This window comes from Leptodactylus fuscus, chromosome 11 (genome assembly GCF_031893055.1).
Source record: "Leptodactylus fuscus isolate aLepFus1 chromosome 11, aLepFus1.hap2, whole genome shotgun sequence".
Taxonomy (NCBI): Eukaryota; Metazoa; Chordata; class Amphibia; order Anura; family Leptodactylidae; genus Leptodactylus; species Leptodactylus fuscus.
Window position 1 is genome coordinate 44,981,449 of NC_134275.1, and position 19,580 is coordinate 45,001,028.

Here is a 19,580-nt window from a genome sequence, read left to right on the forward strand (position 1 = left end):
CCATTAAGGCATCGTCTAGACTAGAGTCTGTATGTTCTACATTGAGGATATCATTGAGGCTTTAGTTCTCTGTTCATTATCATGACAGCACATGGCTAGATTTTCTTTCACACAGTGCTGCCCTCTACTGACCAGTGTATTACAACTATTACTGTAGCAACATGTAGAGGAGGAGCGGACACTGTGCTGGACGTGTCTCGGACCAATCATATGCAGGGGGCGGTCCCTATATTCCGGTTTTAGCCAATAAGCTGCCATAGAACGAGGGTCTGGCGAGGTCCATAGACCACTCAGGCTCCGCCCCGCCTCTTTTTGTCCAATCACTGCGCGCTTTTTCCAGTAAGTAGGCGGGGAATACTACGGGTGAATGAGCCGACAACTTGACATCTTCGTGCGAGGGCGGAGTCACACTGATGTACTGTTACACTGGTGAGAGGTGTGTGAGAGATCTGCACAGACTGTAGGTGAGAGCAGGTGTGTCAGCCTGGGGAGAACTACAAGGCCCAGCACTGACAGGGAGGTGAGAGCAGGGGAGTCTGCCTGTGGAGAACTACAAGGCCCAGCACTGACAGGGAGGTGAGAGCAGGGGAGTCTGCCTGTGGAGAACTACAAGGCCCAGCACTGACAGGGAGGTGAGAGCAGGGGAGTCTGCCTGTGGAGAACTACAAGGCCCAGCACTGACAGGGAGGTGAGAACAGGGGTGTCTGCCTGGGGAGAACTACAAGGCCCAGCACAGACTGTAGGTGAGAGCAGGTGTGTCAGCCTGGGGAGAACTACAAGGCCCAGCACTGACAGGGAGGTGAGAACAGGGGAGTCTGCCTGGGGAGAACTACAAGGCCCAGCACTGACAGGGAAGTGAGAGCAGGGGAGTCTGCCTGGGGAGAACTACAAGGCCCAGCACTGACAGGGAGTAGGGGAGTCAGCCTGGGGAGAACTACAAGTCCCAGCACTGACAGGGAAGTGAGAGCAGGGGAGTCAGCCTGGGGAGAACTACAAGGCCCAGCACTGACAGGGAGGTGAGAGCAGGGGAGTCTGCCTGGGGAGAACTACAAGGCCCAGCACTGACAGAGAGGTGAGAGCAGGGGAGTCTGCCTGGGGAGAACTACAAGGCCCAGCACTGACAGGGAGGTGAGAGCAGGGGAGTCAGCCTGGGGAGAACTACAAGGCCCAGCACTGACAGGGAGGTGAGAACAGGGGAGTCTGCCTGGGGAGAACTACAAGTCCCAGCACTGACAGAGAGGTGAGAGCAGGGGAGTCTGCCTGGGGAGAACTACAAGGCCCAGCACTGACAGGGAAGTGAGAACAGGGGAGTCTGCCTGGGGAGAACTACAAGGCCCAGCACTGACAGGGAGGTGAGAACAGGGGAGTCTGCCTGGGGAGAACTACAAGTCCCAGCACTGACAGAGAGGTGAGAGCAGGGGAGTCTGCCTGGGGAGAACTACAAGGCCCAGCACTGACAGGGAAGTGAGAGCAGGGGAGTCTGCCTGGGGAGAACTACAAGGCCCAGCACTGACAGGGAGGTGGGAGTAGGGGAGTCAGCCTGGGGAGAACTACAAGTCCCAGCACTGACAGGGAGGTGAGAGCAGGGGAGTCTGCCTGGGGAGAACTACAAGGCCCAGCACTGACAGGGAGGTGAGAACAGGGGAGTCTGCCTGGGGAGAACTACAAGTCCCAGCACTGACAGAGAGGTGAGAGCAGGGGAGTCTGCCTGGGGAGAACTACAAGGCCCAGCACTGACAGGACATGCTGGGAGTTGTAGTTGTGTTTGGTTCAGATACCTGCAGTTCTTGTCCCGTCTTTGCAGTCCTGTCGTCCAGACCAATAATCTCGTCTTCTTCTTCAACTCACAACAGGTAGGACACAATATGGCTCCAGAGAGCGGATCCCCCATCCCTCATCCGTACTGGCCCCGGGATCTCCAGATCGATGGCTACCGTCCTAATGACCGCCCTATGTCAGAGATCTTGACCTTCTTGTTCTCGGTATCCGGGGTTCTTCTGGCCGGGACATGGTTCCTCACCGGTCGGGTGTCTGGCATGAGCACTCCTCGCCGCCTGGCTCTCTGCTGGTTTATGGTCTGTACTTTCATCCATGGCGTCATTGAAGGCTGGTTCTCCTTCTACTACCCGGTGATCCCCAAGGACCAGGCGTTCCTGTCACAGCTGTGTAAGGAGGAGATCGTGGTGGTGGGGGGGGGGAGGTCATGGGTCGGGGTACTGAGAAGTCTCAGGATGGAGCAACAGGACAGGTCACGACCAAAGATCCTTGTGTTCCCTGTAACTCCTTCCCCAGTGTACGTAAATGATGTCTCGTTGTGACCCCAAATGTGCCTGTGACTCCACTCATGTCCATTGGTGAAGTTGCCCAGCGACGTGGCGATCTTTGGTCACATGACAGGAGTCACAGCCATAGTCACTGCGTAGTCCTAACCTAAATCTTCAATGGTAAGAAAAAGGTTTTTCAGAACTTTCTTAGTGTATCTGTTTCTGGGAAAGCTGAGTGACCGCCAGGAGGGTCTCTATTACAGCTTCCAAGTGGTGCTCACCCAGCTCTGCTAGAATCCTGAATGACAGGTCTACCTATATTACAGTATTGTGTCCCCTGCTGCTTTGTCAGATCTGCCTATCAGGAGTTTTGAGAAGCTGAGTGACAACTCCTATGTGATCTACTATCTTGTCCATATTAGTTGAAACTCAGCTTTCCCAGGAGCTGATACAACCAAGAAACAGCAAATAGATCTTGACAGCAGCAGATGACTGAGGTGGGGGGTCCTTGGATGTTATTTAGAGGGGATCCTGTTAAGAGCGAGCGGCTTCGGGCCGGGTCACAGTGTTGTGTCTCTGACAATCCTGTTTCCATTTTCCATCTCTCCAGGGAAAGAATATGGGAAGGGAGACAGCCGCTACATGATGTGAGTATCTGCCCGACCACAAGAGCAATGTGGCATACGTGTGACCTGCTGTGGGGGGACAAGGTGGATTGATCCCCTGGAAATAAGCAGTGGCAGAGGTGCCTGGCAGCCGCTTATCCACTTGATATAAGACCAGCATATGGGAAAGCTTTAGCGCTGATATCCTTTAAAACACTTTTCGGCAATGTGTGGCCTCGGCCTGTGTGGATTAGGTCCTAGAGGTAACCGAGTGTTCTTCCAGTATTGTAGATCGATGGGCAGTGGCATGGTGCACACATAGGCATCGGCCCGCGTCACTTCTCTAGATACTTTCTCCTTACCTTCTGGTCACCTCCATATACACAAAGTAACAGCTAAAACCGTTCTTATCACAACATCAATTTCCTTCCTTTATTTTATATCCTTAACCCTTTGTGATCCTGCAAATCTCAATAACTATTAATCACCAGATATGGGTTATTAGTCCCCTCACCCCAGACTCTATTGTCAGGGACCCTCAATGTCTCTGTATCTTCTATTCAGTGGTCGGTGATCCTGTGTATGATTTTCCATTCTCCAGACTTTCCCCCTGGTTTGCACCATCTGATCGCAGTTATTACCGGATCAGTGGGAGGATTGTGAATGATCGGCGATCAGACGATGCCAACCAATATTTACAGCTATCTAGGGAGACCAGAGAATGGAAGATCCCATCATGTATGGTAATGTATGTAGTAATACACAGGATGGGCGATACGTATCTAATGACCCACAAGTCCTATCTGTGAATGGGGTGAAGCTCCTGTAGGATTGATGGCGTACTATACTGAGCTATCTCTGTCAGTCCCATAGAAGACAATGACATGGTCACACGTTCAGGGTATTATGGAAATGGAGTCTTTGAGAAGAAGTTTACTTGATAATGGTTCTGGTGTGTTTATATGATATTATTAGACATGTAGGACTAATAACCAATATGTAAGACTCTCTGCCATGTTTTCTTTCCAGAGCCGATAACTTCACAGTCTGCATGGAGACCATCACGGCGGTGGCCTGGGGACCTTTGAGCCTCTGGACGGTGATCTCCTTCCTGCAGAATAAGCCCTATCGCTTTGTGCTCCAGCTGATCGTGTCGCTGGGTAAGAAACAATATAATACCTCAAACTGGCAGAAAAGTTGCCCTGTGATTTGTTGTTCTAGACATTCTCATAAATTTACCCCATAGATTTTTTTTTATTTTTTTTTGGGGGGGGGGTTGGTTTCATGGCATTCACTGTGAAGTAAAAACGACATGTTACCTTCATGCATTAGCGCAGTACAGTTATGGCCATACCAACTTTCTTTAGTTTTTGTTACATTTTACTAGTTTTGAAAAATATAACTTTCTCACTTATTTCACTGGGGGACAGAGCACCATGGGATATAGACCCGCAGTGCTGCGTCCCCCAGTGAATACAACCAGAAAAGGATTTTACGGTGAGTACAAAAAATTCATTTTCTCGCGTATTTCACTGGGGGACGCAGTACCACTTGTCTATATCCCATAGTGCTGTGTCCCCCAGTGAATAAAACGAGAAAAGGATTTTACGGTGAGTACAAAAATCCCATTTTTACAACTTTTTTTTTTTTTTAATAACTTGGTTTGTGTCATCATATTCTGAGACCTACAACTTTTTTCATTTTTCACGGACAGCGGTTTTGTTTTTGTAGCATTTGGGTACCATGCAACTTTTTATTCCATTTTTCTGGACAATCCAGGCATTTATTTATTAGTAATATATAACATATTTCATGTTATGCAATGTTCACATCTCTGCTGTATTTCTGTTGTTCTGATCCGCTGATGGACACACAGAACTCTAAAATAATGACTATAATAGAATCCGTCGTGTGTCCGTTCTTTTAAACTGAAACCGCCGCTTGCGGACTTGCATTGCTTTTTCATCTGGCGACTTTTCAGAAGACACTGCTATGGAGACTCCAACATAGGAGTGAACACGGCCTTAGTAAAGGGTTTTTGGATCTCAAATATAGAATAAATCCAGCCACCAATAGAATGGTCAATGCAGGGCTAGACACATAGAACAGAGCGGCAGCGAGGTCAGGAGCGCACAGCAAAGTGCACTAGTGTGCAAACAAGATGAACAGGCCCAGAATAAAGCCACGAACAGAGGCAGCTTGAATACATGTCCCTTATAAACCAGGTTCATCCAGTTTGTCTGTAACATTATGAAGTTCTTATCTAATAATAATCCATTTTATTTATATAGCGCCAACATATTCCGCAGCACTGTACAATTTGATTTTACTTATTTATTTTAGCCCCTCTAGGGGATTTGACCATATTTCCCATCACACCCTCTAATATGGGTACTACACGGCAGTTGTGGGGGTCTTGAATCAACTCCAGCTGCGTTGACAGCCCCTCAACATATTGCAATTGCATTGAGTTAGGGGGTTAATTGGGAACAGAGAGCATGCTTCATCTTTTTTAACTGTTCAGATGCTACGGTCACTATTAATGTGAAGGTTAAACAGCCTAGAGTGGAAACTCCTTGGTTTTTCAGGATTTATATACTCATGACCTATCATTAGGGTCAGTCATCAGTATGTGATCTGTGGGGTCTGATTCTGAAGAAGCTGCGGTGCTCACAAGGAGGTGCCAGCCTGGCATTGCAGTGACATGGCCAAGGTGCTCTCTCTGAACATTATGATGGTGCCTTCCATATGTCGTAGAGCTGACTCTTGTTTCTGTTTCCACAGGGCAGCTGTATGGTGATGTCCTATACTTCTACACGGAGTACCGGGATGGCTTCAGTCACAGTGAGATGTGGCACCCCATATACTTCTGGTTCTACTTTGTCTTCATGAACGCGCTGTGGATCGTCATTCCGTCCGCTCTCATCATAGATGCTTGGATCAACCTGAGCAAATCACAATCTACAGCTGATAGGACCCGACCTGCAAGCAAAGCAAAAAGGAACTAAATGTGGCAGTGTAATGACCCATTACTGTGGAAAAGAGCAGGGGGCGATAGTCTCAGACCTGCCGAACATCTGTCTGTACAGTAGCAGAAAAGAGGGTGAAAAGTAAAATTAATGGTGATACCCAGAAAACCATGGGCCACAACATGTAGTACACCATATATATGGAACCTTGTGTAATATACAGTGTTCAGAATTTGTACTCACTTTTATATTCTTTCATCATTCAACTGTATATTAATGTATGTACAGACCTGAAATATCTATGTGCAGATTGTTATTTCTGTTTTATTTTATTTTTTGACAAAGCTTTATGTCTACATCAGAACATCATTTTACATAAAACAATGAAACTACCTGAAGAGTCTTATTACTTATCCTTTATACATTACATTACGTATCCTGTACTGATCCTGAGTTATAGCCTACCGTATATTATACTCCAGAGCTGCACTCACTATTCTGCTGGTACAGTCACTGTGTACATACATTACATTACTTATACTGTACTGATCCTGAGTTACAGCCTGTATTATACTCCAGAGCTGCACTCACTATTCTGCTGGTACAGTCACTGTGTACATACATTACATTACTTATACTGTACTGATCCTGAGTTACAGCCTGTATTATACTCCGGAGCTGCACTCACTATTCTGCTGGTACAGTCACTGTGTACATACATTACATTACTTATCCTGTACTGATCCTGAGTTACATCCTGTATTATACTCCAGAGCTGCACTCACTATTCTGCTGGTGCAGTCACTATGTACATACATTACATTACTTCTGTACTGATGCTGAGTTATATCCTGTATTATACTCTAGAGCTGCACTCACTATTCTGCTGGTGCAGTCACTGTGTACATACATTACATTACTTATCCTGTACTGATCCTGAGTTACATCCTGTATTATACTCCAGAGCTGCGCTCACTATTCTGCTGGTACAGTCACTGTCTACATACATTACATTACTTCTGTACTGATGCTGAGTTATATCCTGTATTATACTCTAGAGCTGCACTCACTATTCTGCTGGTGCAGTCACTGTGTACATACATTACATTACTTATCTTGTACTGATCCTGAGTTACATCCTGTATTATATTCCAGAGCTGCGCTCACTATTCTACTGGTGCAGTCACTGTGTACATACATTACATTACTTCTGTACTGATCCTGAGTTACATCCTGTATTATACTCCAGAGCTGCGCTCACTATTCTGCTGGTGCAGTCACTGTGTACATACATTACATTGCTTATCCTGTACTGATCCTGAGTTACATCCTGTATTATACTCCAGAGCTGCGCTCACTATTCTGCTGGTGCAGTCACTGTGTACATACATTACATTACTTATCCTGTACTGATCCTGAGTTACATCCTGTATTATACTCCAGAGCTGCGCTCACTATTCTGCTGGTGCAGTCACTGTGTACATACATTACGCTTCCTGTACTGATCCTGAATTACATCCTGTATTAGGGCTCGTTCACATGGGGAAAGAGGGGGCGGATTTTGACGCTGAATCCACCTCAGAATCCGCCTCCTCTCAATAGAGGTCTATGTAGACCACTTGCTTACTTTTTTCCGTGAGCGGTATGTTCCCGCTCATGGAAAAAAGAAGCGAGCTGGCCTTTCTTCAGGCGGATTCCACAGCTGATTCAGCCCCGGCATCCGCCTCGCGACAGCACCCTCCGGACTAGGTCCATTCATTTGGGCCTACTCCGGTGCAGGAAGCCGCGACTGTCGGAAGCCACAACTGTTGCGGCAGGCGCATTTTGGTCCTATTCTGACCAAATTACGCAGTCCCTAGCACGTGAGAATGGGGCCTTATACTCCAGAGCTGCACTCACTATCACTTATCCTGTACTGTTCCTATACATTACTTATCCTGTACTGTTACTTATCCTGTACTGTTCCTATATTATTCTCCATTCCACTATATACAAGTCATGATTCATCGAATATTTCAGTTTCTGTGCTATATTAAAACATATTGGGGTACAGAAGTTGTGCTCAGGTCACCAGTAATAGGTGCTATATCCAGTCATGTTCATTAACTGATCAATAACAAACATGGCATCTAAGGAGTTTGGGGGGAAGGGGTCCTTGTATCAGCCCCTCAGCACCACTAAGCAAGGCTACACACTGACAATGGCTTTCCATGGTAATAGGTGACATCTGCCTGTTAGGCTTCTATGTCTGGTGTCCACGCGTACAGCCTGATTATTGGCATGGTCGTTGGATCTTTTGCTTTGTCCTGTCTATTTGTGGAATCCATCTTTGCCATTTGCTTTTTGCTATCACTCTTTCTGCCTGGTCGACTGATGACCCCCTTATCTGCTCCATGGAGTGATACCTTGACCTTTGTCTTGCAGTGATTTCTCAAGGTCTTGCCCCTTGTCCCTTTTATCTTTGTTTACAAAGTTATCTTGGTTGAGACTCCAGCAGATACTGGATTTCTAAAGGCACATGGCAGGGCTTTCATTAACACCATATGTGCCAACTTAATTGGGGTAGCAACATGGTACAATATGGCGATATGTCGTGTGACAAAAAGTTGTAACTAAAACAGCTGTGTGACTTGCAGGCGACCAGCATAGAGCTGTGATCTGGCAGTAAAATCACGTAAGTCAAGTATCATATGGCCAAAACACCAAAAAATCCAACATGTTTGGATTTTCTGCAACAGTGTCATGTGATTATAGGAATACTTTGAATTTTTTTTTGCATGCTTTTAAAGCAAGTCTTTTGGTGAAGACTGTGAGCCATCTACCATCAGTATAGGGCAGTTTTGTGGACTTCCCTGTAGTCAGGGTGTTGTGACTGCTATGTCAGTCAAACCAATCATTTTGTAGCTGTCCATTGTATGTGGGCCTCCCAACTCCCCTCCAAAGTTAGACATATTGGATTCCACTCTAAGGATGGGTTCACATAGAGGCAGGGGCATAGCTAGGAGTGCAGATGTAGCAATCGCTACCAGGCCCAGGAGCCTCAGGGGGCCCAGAGACCTCTCTGTAAGGAGACGCCAGTTCTTTTAGATAACACATGATAAGTGGGGGCCCCGTTACATATTTTGCATTGGGGCCTACATGCTCTCTTCCACCTTAGATTCTGCTGCTAATTCCGTATCTGTGAAACTCATATGTGTGAAATTTGGAACTGATTTTAAAGTGGAATCCACCTAAAAATCTGCTTCACATTCCTCTTTGTGTGAACGGCCCCTTACACACTCTGCTTATAGAAGACACATGCACACTCAGCTGAGGAATCCACATGTAAGGCTAGATTCACATCTGTGTCAGAGTTTCCGCTGCAGGATGGGGTTCGCTTGTGTCCACGGGTAACCACTGTTTTGGCGGTCCGGTAGCCCAGCCCAGGTGTGAACTAATTTGTGTGGCTATTGAACTAATTTGGACTAACATATAATGAATGATTCTGAGCAACATGGCGTCTTTGGTCATGTGACATGAAGACATGTAATGAATGTTCACACCACATAAAACAACTGATGCGACAGGCACCAATAATTAAAACATGAGGGATTTTTGGAGGTAGGTCACTTGCAGCTTTGCCTCTATACACTTGAGTGTGAATAGTGAGATACTTGTGACAATTGTTTTGTTTTTTACTATGAGAACCTTTATTTTTAAGTCTTACATGGAGCCTGTACTATACATCAGATACTGGGGAGAATGATAGGCTTCAAAACCATGAGTAAGTGCAGTCTATAGGGTGGGGAGAACGCACAGTGTGAAGGGACTTCACTTGTGTCTACAGTATAGTAGCCATTTTGTCGTAGTCTACAGAGCCACTTGTGATATTTCATCTACACAAACATGGCGAGCGTCGGGTAGCCACGTGACAGGTGAAGGCGCGCGCTCTAGTGACGGAGGTCTGCAGTTAGAGGGGCGGTATGTGACCAGCTCACCGGGCTCACGGTACAGATGACGTCATTCCCGGATGTTCTCCAGATTGAGGAGAAACAACGGCGGAGGGAGCCCCGGGACATGGAGGAGGAGGAGGAACGGGAGGTGGTGCGAGTGCGGGTCCGGGTGAGTCTGGGGGCCCGGAGTCCTATCTGTGTCTGATATGTGTAGCATCCCTTGTGCCTGTGACGTGATGTGGCGGTGTTTACAGTGTACTGAGCACATAGAGCCCGACCCCGACAACCATTGTCACACAGTGCACATATAGTGGGGTCTCCTACACCAGAGACCTGCACCCCCTAACCAGTGTGTGGTACCTCATAACCTGCACCCCACAGCCAGTATATGGTACCCCATAACCAGAGCAATGCACCCTATAACCAGAGTGTGGTACCCCATCACCAGAGAACTGCATCTCATAACCAGTGTATGGTACCCCATAACCAGAGCACTGCACCCTATAACCAGTGTGTGGTACCTCATAACCATAGCACTGCACCCTATAACCAATGTGTGGTACCCCATAACCTGCACCCCATAACCAGTGTATGGTACCCCATAACCAGAAAACTTCACCTCATAACCAGTGTATGGTACCCCATAACCAGAGAACTGCACCTCATAACCAGTGTATGGTACCCCATACCCAGAGCAATGCACCCTATAACCAGTGTATGGTACCCATAACCAGAGCAATGCACCCTGTAACTAGTGTATGTTACCTCATAACCAGAGCACTGCACCCTATAACCTGTGTATGGTACCCCATAACCAGAGCACTGCACCCTATAACCAGTGTATGGTACCTCATAACCAGAGCACTGCGCCTCATAACCAGTGTATGGTACCTCATAACAAGATCACTGCACCTCATAACCAGTGTGTGGTACCTCATACCCAGAGCAATGCACCCTATAACCAGTGTATGGTACCCATAACCAGAGCAATGCACCCTGTAACTAGTGTATGTTACCTCATAACCAGAGCACTGCACCCTATAACCTGTGTATGGTACCCCATAACCAGAGCACTGCACCCTATAACCAGTGTATGGTACCTCATAACCAGAGCACTGCGCCTCATAACCAGTGTATGGTACCTCATAACCAGAGCACTGCACCCTATAACCAGTGTATGGTACCCCATAACCAGAGCACTGCACCCTATAACCAGTGTATGGTACCCCATAACCAGAGCACTGCACCCTATAACCAGTGTATGGTACCTCATAACCAGAGCACTGCACCCTATAACCAGTGTATGGTACAAAATAACCAAGGAATTGAACCCCAAAACCAGTGTGTGGTACCCCATAACCAGAGTACTGCACCTCATAACCAGTGTATGGTACCCCATAACCAGAGCAATGCACCCTATAACCAGTGTATGGTACCCCATAACTAGATAACTGAACCCCATAACCAGTGTATGGTACCCCATAACCAGAGCACTGCACCCTATAACCAGTGTATGGTACCCCATAACCAGAGCAATGTACCCTATAACCAGTGTATGGTACCCCATAACTAAAGAATTAAACCCCAAAACCAGTGTATGGTACCCCATAACCAGAGTACTGCACTCTATAACCAGTGTATGGTACCCCATAACCAGAGCAATGCACCCTATAACCAGTGTATGGTACCCCATAACCAGAGTATGGTACCCTATAACCAGTGTACTGCACTCTATAACCAATGTATGGTACCCTATGACCAGAGTACTGCACTCTATAACCAGTGTATGGTACCCCATAACCAGAGTACTGCACCCTATAACCAGTGTATGGTACCCCATAACCAGTGTACTGCACTCTATAACCAATGTATGGTACCCTATAACCAGTGTACTTCACTCTATAACCAATGTATGGTACCCTATGACCAGAGTACTGCACTCTATAACCAGTGTATGGTACCCCATAACCAGAGTACTGCACCCTATAACCAGTGTATGGTACCCCATAACCAGTGTACTGCACTCTATAACCAATGTATGGTACCCTATGACCAGAGTACTGCACTCTATAACCAGTGTATGGTACCCCATAACCAGAGCAATGCACCCTATAACCAGTGTATGGTACAAAATAACCAGATAATTGAACCCCATAACCAGTGTATGGTACCCCATAAACTATAGAACTAAACCGCATAACCAGAGTACTGCACCCCATAACCATTGTACCTCACAACACAGAGTACTGCACCCCACGACCAGACATACCGCAACCTGCAACCAGATAATTGCACCCCATAACCAATGTATGGTACCCCATAAGTGGTAGTCAGAGTAATGCATCGTCATAATCTGTGTATCACAGTCTGTGGTCAGGATACTGCACCCCCATGACCACTAGTGCTATTTCCTACCCCAATGTACTGATACCCCATAATGAGTACCACACCCTGTGCACTCTACTCTACTGCACCCTGTAGACCCTGAATCCTGTACCCACCTCAGCATCCTGCTGTTATGTACCCCGTACACACTGTACTGAGTGCACCATGTTACACCTACGGTACCCTCTAGAATCTGCTGCACCCCATGTGCCCCCTCCCCCACTGTCTGTACAGCTCTCCCCACTTTTGCCCTGTACCCACCGTGACTCCACATCATATTTAGCTATCTCTTCCAACCCTGGATGACTTCAGACTCCATTTATGTTTGTGCTCTATAGCGCCCCCGTCCCCTTTACTGTATGACCTAGCAGTTGTTTATGCCACATGTTTTCAGTGGAGAGATGGGAATAAGCTGATTCCTGGCAGTAACTTACCATGGATCTGAAGATGTCAAATCTACCCTGCCCTATTCTTCTATCCCCCCGATGTATGCTTTTGGGGGAAGGGTGGGTAGTTGTAGTACCCCATACGCTGACCTACATCATTGTGTATCAGCGCCACCTGTCCTGACATATAAATCCTTGTATTCCCCACCATATAACTTTGGAGTATCTTCTCTTCCAGCTCTGCATTGTGTTGTTCCTCTGTTATTCTTCCTGGGTGTTATCAGCTGGGGGTGTGTCCTTATACTATCCAATCAGAGATGACTATATCAGACTGTATAGGGAATAGTAAAACCCACTTTTGAGTATTTTCATAAATTTCCAGGAAGAATAAAAGAGGGGATAGCTCATATTAGAGTTCTAAAAAAAAAAAGTTGAGAGTTAAAGGTGTCCTCCTACTAATGTGTTCTTTTATATGACCAGGGTAGGTCCTCAATAGAAGGTAAGTGATGTCCTGGTGATCAGGAGCCTGTATCTGTTTATATCACATGGGTTGTAGTGGCCATCTGATGTAATTACAGCCTCGTCCTGTAGAAGTGAATAGAAGGAGGCTGTAGATCTATGGAATAAACAGCGTGCAATGTGAACAGGGTCATATCGCTCACTCAAGCACTGCAGCCTCTGCAAACTGCTCATCAGCAGGGGGTCCTAGGTGTCAGACCACCACTGATCATTGAGGTGAACATCCCCTTTAAGCAGTGGTCACACGCCTCATAGTTAAGGTCTTGGGAAGTATTGACACAAGCTTCTTTGCAGCCCCCAGTGCACCCTCAAGGGGTGCTGTAGTTTAGTGTTTCTGTCTCTCCGTGAACTATATACCTGTATACACCTTTAGCATTTGCTCTCCCTTATTTTTGCTTGTTAGAAGTGTGAGGGTGTCTTGCAGCCCGAATCTCGCTCCTTTGCCGTGGACCCCCAGATCACCTCATTGGACGTCCTTCAACATATCCTGATCCGGGCCTTTGATCTGAATGGGTGAGCTGCTGTGTAGTGTCCTGGCTGGTGCCTGTCGTTCGTATCACTTCATATATGATTGGTGTGTGCATGTTACATGTCTATATTATCGCTTTTCACATATAAAAGGAAGAACTTTGGAATCAGCTACCTGGGCCGTGACAAGCAAGGACACGAGATCTACCTATCCCTGATGTCGGACTGGGACTTGGGAACCGCCTTCGCCAGCGCATCCAAGCCGTACCTGCAGCTGAAGCTAGATATTAAGCCATCCGAAGACAGTAAGTGACCCGATATTTGTCAGTATGTTGCATAAACCAGCCATAGCAGGTTGTAACCACATGATAAGCAGTGCCCAATGGGGATTCCCGCTTCTCTCCCACCACTCACATTTACCGCCCTGTGTTATGCACTCCCTAGGTCCCCTGCTGGAAGACTGGGATATAATCAGCCCTAAGGATGTCATTGGCACAGACTTGTTTTTTGTGGATAAGCGGACGTTCAGCGCGGCGCTGCCTTTCACTCAGTCCATCCTGTCCCAGGTAAAACATATAAGTGATCCTTCTTTCGGCCGTTTCCAGGATAACAAGATCTCACAGTGTGATCTTCTTACATTCTGTCCTTGTATTTGCCATGATGCAGGTAGGTCGTACAATCTCCAGGATGCAGCAAGCCCTGAGCTGGACTTATGGCGAAGATGTAAAGCCTTTCAAGCCACCGCTGAGCGATGGGGAGTTTCACACCTACCTGAACCATGAGGGACAGCTAACTCGCCCCGAGGAGCTTCGTCTGCGCATATACCATGGAGGTGTTGAGCCTTCACTGAGAAAGGTGAGACCACCCTAAATTATTCAATAGCTGCTAGTTATTGAGGACAGGAGCCACAAATAATCTAGTGGCCTAGATTGTGATATTGGGGTTCCCCTTAGATAAGCTGGGGCTGAGCACACCCCTACTGCTATGTTCAAAGTTTTTGGTACTGACAGAATTAAGCTTAGCAGTAAGTGCAGAACAGAATTCCAGAGCTTTCATAGAAGTCGATGCAGAGCCATGCACGTCTGTAACCACCTCTCCCACATCTATCATATGTCTATGACCGATCCTGAGACTGTCAAAAATGGAATATCTCTTTAACCCCTTCCCGACATCCGCCATACTAGTATGGCGAACGCCTTGTGTTTAGCTATGGCGGCTGCCCGGGAGCTGGACGGCCGCCATAGCCGCTGGGTGTCTACTGTTTTATACAGTAGACACCCAGAGCTAATGCCCTCGGTTGGTGTTGGCATTGATCATGGGCATTAACCCCTCTGGCGCCTCGGTCAAAGCTGACCGATGCGCCATTTTCCAGGTGGTGCATGGGTGCTGCCATTTTGCCGTTGATCGCCGGCACTTGGAGCAAGCTCCAGGGCCGACGTCACGTTGGCATGACAGCCGGGAGCCTTGTAAAGGCTCCTCGGCCTGTGTGCAGTGATTTTTCTTTTGCACGCTGCTCTATGCAGCCTACAAAAGAAATGACGATATTTTGCAATGTATTAGCATTGTAATGCATTGCATTAGTGATCGGGTCCCCTGGGGTTGAAGACCTCTAGGGGGTTTAATAAATGCATAAAAAAATTTTTTCAAAAAATAAAAATTCAAATCACCCACTTTCCCTAGAACACATATAAAAGTAGTTAAATACTGTGAAACACATACATGTGTCCGAAAACGCCCGCTCTACAAATCTATAAAAATATTTTTTCCTGTACGGTAAACGCCGTAGCGGGAATAAAAACATCAAAAGTGCCAAACCGCTGTTTTTTCACTGTTTTGCCTCTGATAAAAATTTGATTAAAAAATTAACAAAGCCATAACAATTCCCCAAAATATACTAAAAAGTACAACCTGCCCCGCAAAAGAAAGACGCCCTATGCATCCCCGTACACGGAAGTATAAAAAAAAGGCTACGGCTGTCAGAAGATGGCGACTTTTAGAAAAAAAAATTTTGGCACAGTTTTGGATTTTTATTAAGGGGTTAAAATGTAAATAAAACCATATAAATGTGGTATCCCCAGAATCGTATCTAAACATAGAATACAGGGGACATGTCATTTTGGCTGCACAAGTGAACGCGTGAAAACAAAGCCCATAAGAAAGTCGTACAAATGCACTCTTTCTTCAAATCCACCCCATTCTGAATTTTTTCCCAGCTTCCCAGTACATTGTACAGAATAATTAATGGTGGCATCATGAAGAAAAATTTGTCCTGCAAACATTAAGACCTCACATAGCTATGAGAGTGGAAAAATCTAAAAGTTATGGGGTTTGGAAGAAGGGGGGTCAAAAACGAAAATCAAAAAATGCTGTCGGCAGGAAGGGGTTAAGCTACAGTAAATAAAGCACTGCCCTCATTGTTCTGGTAAATATTGAGCATCTGTCAGCAGCGGCTTTACACGAGTCCAGTATGGCCTGTTATACTCGCTATAGCCAAATAAAACTGGAGGGACAATAGATCTGCTACAAAACACAAAAATTCACTTTCTCTGCCCAATCTTCCCACCCCATAGATGTCCTAAATCTTTGTCCCATTAGCTGTAGGATACTTCCTACCCTACAATCATACGTTGTCCTACTAATGTCCTATGTCTGGTTTGTCACCAGATTGCTGTACACTAACCAGCACGTATGTATTGACACTGGATCGTCTGGCAGCGGTGTATCTCTCTTTAAAACAAAAGCACTGGCATTTGAGACCCTTTTTCCCTGATATTTGGGATAGGGGAGTAGTGAAAACCTCCCATAGACATGAGATGATCAGCAGGGTCGGCCACCATTAATATATTTTGTATGGCCACTGTAAGTCTAGGGCTTTGTCATATTCATTAATTGCATTTTCCCCGTAGATGATTGGTCTTTGTTCATGTGTGTGTGTACATTGGTTATGTATAGAGTAGCCATGCTGTATATGGACACTTGAGTCCATATTAATGCAAGTATTAATGTCTCCCCCTCATGTGATTTCCCTGCCCTCCATTAGCTTTGATATCCCCAATCCCTGTTGTTCCTGGACTCTCCTCTGTTCTCTTTGCACAGGTCGTCTGGCGATATCTCTTGAACGTGTACCCGGATGGTCTGACAGGCCAGGAGCGTATGGATTACATGAAAGCTAAAACCCGAGAGTATTACCAGCTGAAGAGTGAGTGGAGAGAACGCTGCAGCCAGGAGGACTTAGAGTTTATCCAGGGCAATGTCATGAAGGATGTCCTGCGCACAGACCGTACCCATCCCTATTATTCAGGTTCAGAAGACAACCCTCACCTGCAGGCCTTGCACGACTTGCTAACCACATACGCGGTTACCCACCCACAGGTGTCTTACTGCCAGGGCATGAGTGACATCGCCTCACCCATCTTAGCTGTGATGGACAATGAGGCCCATGCTTTTATCTGCTTTTGTGGCATTATGAAGAGGTTAGAAGGGAACTTTCGCATGGATGGCGAATGCATGTCTGTAAAATTCGCACATCTCAAGCTGCTGCTGCGGTACTCTGACCCCGAGTTTAATTCTTACCTGATGTCTCGGGGTGCAGACGACCTCTTCTTCTGCTACCGCTGGCTGCTTCTGGAGCTCAAGAGGGAATTTGCTTTTGAGGATGCTCTGAGGATGCTGGAGGTGATGTGGAGCTCATTGCCTCCTGATCCTCCAGAGAAAGAGGTGGAGTTGATAGGGCCACCATGTGCACCGGGAGAATGTCCAAAGAACACCCGGAGGAGGCACATGATGCGTCCAGACCGTGGACTGAGCCCTGAAGGTGAGGAGGAAGTATCAACGGCCCATGTAGAGACTGAGAAAGAGGAACCAGAGACTATGATGGAAAAAACAGAACCTGATGGAGAGCAAGAGCCATCACCTGTCAGGAGTCCAATGCTGAAACAGGCCAGTTTTGGAGAGTTTAAGTGTTATGGTACTAGTGATGGTGGGTCAAGCTTTGAAGCAGAGGATCTCCCCCTGACCCCTATCCTCCACATCCGGCAATCCACTGAGGACGAAGACGACGAAGAACGATTTTGGGAACAAGAGCCTCTCATTAAACCTCCTGACTCCTTGGGGGTCTCTAAATCTTTGTCTGCTCCTTCACTGACCTCTTGCACCCCAACATCTCAAAGCCCTACATCTCTAACCACAACAGACCCCAGTGAGCCAACCTCTGCTGCTAAAGATGATGGAGAGGCTCAACTAGAAGCCGAACAGACTACGGCCAGTTCCCCGGCTCCGATCAGCCTCCCCCCACCCCAGGAGTTTGGACGTGGAAATCCCTTCATGCTCTTTTTATGTCTTTCTATCTTGTTGGAGCACCGCGAGCAAATAATGAAACAAAACATGGGCTACGATGAGCTGGCGATGCACTTTAACCGCCTGGTCCGAAGGCACAACCTGAACCGTGTTCTTCACCGCGCCAAAGCTCTTTTTGCTGACTACCTACAGTCTAAAGTGTGGGATTCGGAGGAAGGAGATGAGGCTGCTGCAGAGTCTCCTTCCACCTCCTGACCCTTTGTTCAGTCTTCTCCACGCAATTCAGCAGCCGATTAAGAGCTGAGAATATCGCCAGGCGAGACATTTTGTGCTGCTGCGGTGAAGCAGTCCAAGGCCTGCCGGGAAGATCAAAACTATTAAAATTATAAAGTCTAAATAGAACAAACTTTACGGGTCTGCCAGTTTTATAGCACTCTGTGATGCAAAAGGCTTTTGGCCTTCAGTTGAGCCGCTGTTCAATGCGGCCTCTGAGACCAGTTCCCATAAGACATCAGATTTCTGTACATCGGTGGGTGATTTGTATCCTGCCCGATGACCGGATACGTCCTGTACATTTACCAGTATGCAGAAAGTAGTGTCAGAAATATTATAAAGTCTAGATTATTATATCAAGTGAGGGATCAAGAGCCGAGACTGCGTCCTCATGTAATACGTGGTGTACGCTCTTCCTGTTAATATCCATACATTTTATGTAACATTAGTATCATGGGGAGATGTGCGACTTAGTTTTAAGCCTATATGGACTTCCATTTCAGTTCCAGTCAGGTAAGACATAAATTGATGTGAATAGACCTCGGTCCTCGTGTGTAGGTGGTTGGCCGTGACTTATCTCAGACAGGTTGGCGCCAGCTTGTGGTTGCCTACGCTATGTACATTGGTTACTATTAGGGCTTTGACTGCAAAATATTGGAGCATATTCTTCGGCCTCTGGTCCAGTGTTAAGACTTGGTGATGTGATGTCATGTGACCGCGTTATACAATGGCTTCTGCGCGAGGTCATTGTGCCCTATTGTCAAAGGACGGATGCGATCATATGACATTCAGACATCGTTGATGAATTGGGTTGTGGTCTTGTTATAACGCTGGATGAGTAGAATATGGATGAGGAGTATAGAAAGATGTCTGTTCAGGTTTTGTTTTTTTTTACTTGAAATCCTTGTGTTAAGCCTAGTAGTATAGGCCTCCTGGTTCCTAAAGGGGCCTGTACGTGTCTTCTCTTTCAGTTTACAGTTTGCCTTGTAAGGTGTAGGCTACATACACCTAGCATTACCTATAGCATGTATGCCAGGGTGGCTCCCGATGTCATATAGTTACCCAGAGCCATGTCCTGCCTGCTGCGTATAAGATGGATACTTAGTGATGGGGCCTCAAATGCTCAGCACACAGCAAGCCAATGTCAAAGTTCACCGTATACTATATACTAGTATTATATCATTTCTATATAATGTGGCCTTATGAGAAGGGTAAAGAATTCAGTGCTAGGGACCAGGATCCAGTTTCTTGACATTGTCTGCCATATTGATCTAGATCTCATGCTTAGTCTTAGTCCTGGGCTCTGCCACAATAGAGTATCCTGCTTTTATTGCGGTGTCTGATCCCGGGATATGTCCGGCAGCTGCAGATTGGACACGGCAGTGCTACTACTGCGCTTGTGCTGTCTATTGGAGGTGTTTCGTCAGGTAGCAGACCCCAGTCTTACCAGGATATATATTACAGGACTATACATTTAAGACTA

General features: G+C 46.6%; 2 protein-coding genes across 5 annotated transcripts; both read left to right on the top strand.

Annotated features, from left to right (window-relative positions):
* The first annotated feature begins 357 nt into the window (after positions 1-357).
* Positions 358-6,141, top strand: EBP (EBP cholestenol delta-isomerase). 4 transcript variants are annotated; one of them, XM_075260771.1, is made up of 5 exons: positions 358-436; positions 1,854-2,166; positions 2,875-2,911; positions 3,899-4,029; positions 5,654-6,141. In XM_075260771.1, exons 2-5 carry the CDS (start codon positions 1,866-1,868, stop codon positions 5,875-5,877), a joined length of 693 nt encoding a protein of 230 aa, XP_075116872.1. In that variant the 5' UTR covers positions 358-436; positions 1,854-1,865; the 3' UTR covers positions 5,878-6,141. The 4 variants fall into 4 exon arrangements, with proteins under 4 accessions (XP_075116872.1, XP_075116875.1, XP_075116873.1 ...); XM_075260774.1 differs by having other exon boundaries at positions 374-429; XM_075260772.1 differs by having other exon boundaries at positions 409-464.
* A 3,656-nt stretch (positions 6,142-9,797) lies between these two features.
* Positions 9,798-18,968, top strand: TBC1D25 (TBC1 domain family member 25). Its single transcript, XM_075259146.1, has 6 exons — positions 9,798-9,939; positions 13,464-13,573; positions 13,682-13,833; positions 13,973-14,094; positions 14,195-14,383; positions 16,625-18,968. Exons 1-6 carry the CDS (start codon positions 9,832-9,834, stop codon positions 18,077-18,079), a joined length of 2,136 nt encoding a protein of 711 aa, XP_075115247.1. The 5' UTR covers positions 9,798-9,831; the 3' UTR covers positions 18,080-18,968.
* Positions 18,969-19,580: the final 612 nt, after the last annotated feature.

Coding starts and splice junctions, on each gene's coding strand:
- EBP (XM_075260771.1), top strand. CDS start 1,866: ATGGCTCCAGAGAGCGGATCCCCCATCCCTCATCCGTACTGGCCCCGG. Junction 2,167..2,874: donor GGCGTTCCTGTCACAGCTGT/GTAAGGAGGAGA, acceptor CCATCTCTCCAG/GGAAAGAATATGGGAAGGGA. Junction 2,912..3,898: donor GGAGACAGCCGCTACATGAT/GTGAGTATCTGC, acceptor TTTTCTTTCCAG/AGCCGATAACTTCACAGTCT.
- TBC1D25 (XM_075259146.1), top strand. CDS start 9,832: ATGACGTCATTCCCGGATGTTCTCCAGATTGAGGAGAAACAACGGCGG. Junction 13,834..13,972: donor TATTAAGCCATCCGAAGACA/GTAAGTGACCCG, acceptor TGCACTCCCTAG/GTCCCCTGCTGGAAGACTGG. Junction 14,095..14,194: donor CTCAGTCCATCCTGTCCCAG/GTAAAACATATA, acceptor GCCATGATGCAG/GTAGGTCGTACAATCTCCAG.